Source organism: Cebus imitator, unplaced genomic scaffold, assembly GCF_001604975.1.
Source record: "Cebus imitator isolate Cc_AM_T3 unplaced genomic scaffold, Cebus_imitator-1.0 Scaffold59, whole genome shotgun sequence".
In the NCBI taxonomy this organism is placed as follows: Eukaryota; Metazoa; Chordata; class Mammalia; order Primates; family Cebidae; genus Cebus; species Cebus imitator.
Window position 1 is genome coordinate 113,034 of NW_016107374.1, and position 5,106 is coordinate 118,139.

The 5,106-nt window shown below is 50.1% G+C and overlaps 1 protein-coding gene across 2 annotated transcripts in view; it reads left to right on the top strand.

Moving 5' to 3' along the window:
* Positions 1-5,106, top strand: part of CERK (ceramide kinase) — a 58,659-nt gene that overhangs the window by 19,825 nt on the left and 33,728 nt on the right. For both annotated transcript variants that reach the window (XM_017529436.2, XM_037738893.1), the window contains exon 3: positions 450-572. In XM_017529436.2, the coding sequence (XP_017384925.1) occupies positions 450-572 (123 nt within the window). The remainder of the gene's footprint in view (positions 1-449; positions 573-5,106) is intronic.

Below are 5,106 nucleotides of genomic sequence, written 5' to 3' on the forward strand. Positions count from 1 at the left end.
ATCCCAGCTCGCTGCAACCTCCACCTCCCGGGTTCAAACAATTCTCTGGTCTCAGCCTCCTGAGTAGCTGGGATTACAGGCATGCGCCACTACGCCCAGCTAATTTTTGTATTTTTAGTAAAGACGGGGTTTCACCATGTTGGCCAGGATGGTCTCAATCTCCTGACCTTGTGATCCGCCCACCTCAGCCTCCCAAAGTGTTGGGATTACAGGCGTGAGCCAGCGTGCCCAGCCCTTTTATCTTATTTTCTTTATGTGACTTAGAAGGTTTGAAAGAGGACTGTTTTGCTAATATACCTCAGTAGTTACTAACTAGCTAGAAGGGAAGAGAACCCCTGGGAAATCCGAGTTAGGAACCTGTAATTAGCTGCATCTGGTGGGTATTCGCTTGAGGTGTCGTCAGTGACAGTGCAAAGTTTGCACTAACGAGCGTGTTTGCTTCTGTGCAGTTCACTGTGTAAAGAGAGCAAGACGGCACCGCTGGAAGTGGGCGCAGGTGACTTTCTGGTGCCCAGAGGAGCAGCTGTGTCACCTGTGGCTGCAGACCCTTCGGGAGATGCTGGAGAAGCTGAGTATGTGTGTGTTAGGACTGAGAGACGGGATGGCCGTGGGGGCACGCGCATGCCCGATTGGGTGATCTTCCTGATGTATCTGCCTTCATGCAGCTGGCCACACCCCAGGTGGACATGATGAGTCAGGCTGACTTAATTTCTCATTAGTGCACCAGCCCAGTGAGTGCAAAGAGCGTGGGCTGCACAGCCTGGACCCTGGCGTGGAGTCCAGCCCCCTGCTCACTAGCCAGGAGGTATGGGGGTAGGTCACTTACCCTTCTGAGCCTCAATTTCTCTTTCTGGGAGTCAGGATGGTAATAGCTTTTACATTCAAGGTGAATGTGAGAATTAAACTGGGCACCTGGAGGAATATACCTCATATCTGTCTGGGATGTATCAACATCTTTGTTAAAAAATCTTTTTCTTGTCTTTTTGAGACGGAGTCTTGCTCTGTTGCCCAGGCTGGAGTGCAGTGGCATGATCTTGGCTCACTGCAACCTCCACCTCCTGGGTTCAATTGATTCTTCTGCCTCAGCCTCCCGAGTAGCTGGGACTACAGGCACACGCCACCATGCCTAATTTTTGTATTTTTAGTAGAGACGAGGTTTCACCGAGTTGGCCATGCTGGTCTCGAACTCCTGACCTTAGGTGATCTGCCCACCTTGGCCTCCTAGAGTGCTGGGATTCCAAGTGTGAGCCACTGCGCCTGGCCAGGGATGTGTCCACATCTGAAACGTCGTAGGAGCCTGCAGCCTGGTGGGTTAGTTACTGCATGCTGAGTAACAAGACTGTCACCCTTAAAAAGTGGTGGGATGGGTAGAGACATAATCTGTACATTAAACCCCCATGGCATGCAGTTATCTGTATAGCAAACTTGCACATGTACTTGTGAACTTAAAAGTTTAAAAAAAGGAAAATGTGGTACACACACACACACACACACACACACAGAGCGGTAGATGTTTATTCATTTTGTATTTATCACACAATTTCATGTTGTTTGAGTACAGCCTTAAGACACAATTTTTTTTTTTGAGACAGGCTTTCCTCTGTTGCGCAGGCCGGAGTGCAGTGACATGATTTCAGCTCACTGCAACCTCCACCTCCCGGGCTCAAGTGATCTTCCCACCTTAGTCTCCTGAGTAGCTGGGACTACAGGTGTGCGTGACCATGCCTGGCTAATTTTTTTACATTTTTTGTAGAGACAGGGTTTTGCCATACTGCCCAGGGTGATCTCGAACAATTGGGCTCAAGCAATCAGCCCATTTCAGCCTCCCAAAGTGCTGGGATTACAGGTGTGAGCCACCGAGCTCACCATACACAGTCTTGCCAACTCAGGCTAGCCTTCACCGGTAGAATAGAAATTGGCATGCGTTTAGGTTAGTTTTATATATTCGAATGAATTTGGCACCCACATCAAGAAAGTGAATTTCAGCTTATTATGAGACATTCCCACATATCTGCCTGAGAGAAGCATCCTTGCTTGAAAGAGCCCTTCTCTTGATTACCACTGGGGCGGGAGGACCTGCACTTCCACACTTCGTGTTTAATCCCGGGGAGCCTGGCCTCCACCACCTATTGGTGGAGCTCATGACAAGCTCATCATGACAGTCCTCACATGTAAAACCACCACAAGCCCTGTTCCTGTGCGTGTCGCTCCGCAGTCGGGTGTTCAGAAAAGTGCGTCTGTTTCTCCCGCCTTCCTGCCCCCATTTGTCTCTCAGCTCCCCCTTTCTGTCCGTCCCGCTCTCTCCTTCCCTTTCCTCCCATCAAACCTGTTTCCTTTCTTTTTTTTTTTTTTTTTGACGTGGCTCTGTCACCCAGGCTGGAGTGCAGTGGCGTGATCTCAGCTCACTGCCACCTCCACCTCCCAGGTTCAAGCGATTCTCCTGCCTCAGCCTCCCGAGTAGCTGAGACTATAGGCACCCACCACCACATCTGGCTAATTTTTTTTTTTTTTTTTTTTGAGACGGAGTTTCACTCATGTTACCCAGGCTGGAGTGCAATGGCGCGATCTCGGCTCACCGCAACCTCCGCCTCCTGGGTTCAGGCAATTCTCCTGCCTCAGCCTCCTGAGTAGCTGGGATTACAGGCACACACCACCATGCCCAGCTAGTTTTTTGTATTTTTAGTAGAGACAGGGTTTCACCATGTTGACCAGGATGGTCTCGATCTCTTGACCTCGTGATCCACCCGCCTCGGCCTCCCAAAGTGCTGGGATTACAGGCTTGAGCCACTGCGCCCGGCCTAATCTGGCTAATTTTTGTATTTTTTAGAGACAGGGTTTCACCATCTTGGCCAGACTGGGCTTGAGCTCCTGATCTCAGGTGATCTACCCGCCTCGGCCTCCACAAATGCTGGGATGACAGGCGTGAGTCACTGCACCTGGCCCAAACTAGTTTTCATGAGACTTTGGGTGACTGGACTCCAGGTTTGATCCTTCAAGCGCAGACTCCAAGAGAAAGTCCTCTGAACCCTGCCTCCCAGTGAGGAATGTGGGTTCATTTTCATCCTTATAATTAACAGAAAAACCCACAGAGCTGTGTATCTGGTATAGTCCACTCGTATCTGAAGATTGTGTATGATTCTATTGTTTCAGCCATCTTCAAGTTTAACTTCTGACCTTGCTGTCTGTTTAGTGGGTTTTTTTTGTTTCTTTTTGTTTTCTGAAACAGTTTCACTCCATCACCCAGGCTGGAGTGCAGTGGTGCGATCGCTGCTCATTGCAAACTCCTCCCCCCAGGTTCAAGCGATTCTCCTGCCTCAGCCTTCCGAATAGCTGGGATTACAGGCACCCACTAGCTACCACACCCGGCTAATTTTTGTATTTTTTTGTAGAGGAGGTGTTTCACCACGTTTGCCAGGCTGGTCTCAAACTCCTGACCTTAAGTGATCCACCCGCCTCGGCCTCCCAAAGTGCTAGGTTTACAGGCTGTGTTAGTGTTTGATTGGCATGTCACAGATGCAGAGGATCTCGTTCTGAGTGTGCACTGGGTGAATTTTCACACTGAGCACACTTGTGTAACCAGCACCCAGATAGAGGAGCAGAATATTGCCAGCCCCAGGGTCCCCCGCCATGTCTCTGTTGTCATTACTCCCCAAAGGGGAACGACTGCCATGACCTCTAAGCAGCTAGGTTCATTGCTGTACTTGACATAAATCAAATCATACGGTAGGAACCCTTTTCCGCCTGGCTTTCAGCTCAACGTTGCACTTGTGAAGTTTCCACGCTCTTGCGTGGAGCCGTAGTTTGTTCCTTCTCTGGGCTGTGTGGCATTCTGTGACGTGAATGTCACAGCCATTTCTTCACCCGTGGTACTGCGGCTGGGGGTCTGGCTAGCTTCCTGATGCACCTATCAACAGTCGTGTTGCAGACGTTTTAGGGCATGTCTGCATTTCTCCTGGGTGCATACCTGGTTGTATGTGTCTGTTGCACGTGTTGACTTCCGTAGACACTACCAGCCTGCATTCCACCCTCAAGGGGCAGGAGTTCTGGCTGCCCCGCATCTCCGCCACACCTTTACATTTCAGCCGTGGTGCTGAGTGTTAGTAGTCTTGCATTGTGGTTGTAGTTTGCATTCCCTAATGGTTAATGAGGCTGAGAAACACATTCATATGTTTATAGGCCATTTGGATATCCCCCTTTGTGAGGATCTGTTCAAGTTTTGTCCATTTTTCCGTTTGGATGTTTCCCCTTCCCTCCCTCCCTCCTTCCTTCCTTCCTTCCTTCCTTCCTTCCTCCCTTCCTCCTTCCTTCCTTCTTTCTTCCTTTCTTTCCTTCTTTTCTCCTTTCCTTCTTTCCTTCTTTCTTCTTTTCTTTAAGAGACTCTTGCTCTGTTGCCCAGGCTGGAGTGCAGTTGCACGATCCTGGCTCACTGCAACCTCTGCTTCCGGGGTTCAAGAAATTCTCGGCCGGGCGCGGTGGCTCACGCCTGTAATCCCAGCACTTTGGGAGGCCGAGGCGGGTGGATCACCAGGTCAGGAGATCCAGACCATCCTGGTCAACATGGTGAAACCGCGTCTCTACTAAAACTACAAAAAATTAGCTGAGCATGGTGGTGCGTGCCTGTAATCCCAGCTGCTCAGGAGGCTGAGGCAGGAGAATTGCCTGAACCCAGGAGGCGGAGGTTGCGGTGAGCCGAGATCGCGCCATTGCACTCCAGCCTGGGTAACATGAGTGAAACTCCGTCTCAAAAAAAAAAAAGAAATTCTCAGCCTCTCTGCACCACCATGCCTGGCTAATTTTTTGTATTTTTTAGTAGAGGAGTGTTTTCACCATGTTGTCCAGGCTGGTCTTGAACTCCTGGTCTCAAGTGATCCACTTGCCTTGGCCTGCCGAAGTACTGGGATTACAGGCCTGAGCCACCATGCCCGGCCAGTGTATCTTTTTTTCTTTTTGAGATGAAGCCTCACTGTTTTCCAGGCTGGAGTGCAGTGGCGCAATCTTAGCTCACCACAACCTCCGTCTCCCAGGTTCAAGCCGATTCTCCTCCTCAGCCTCCTGAATAGCTGGGATTACAGGCTTGTGCCACCATACTCGGCTGATTTTTTTTTT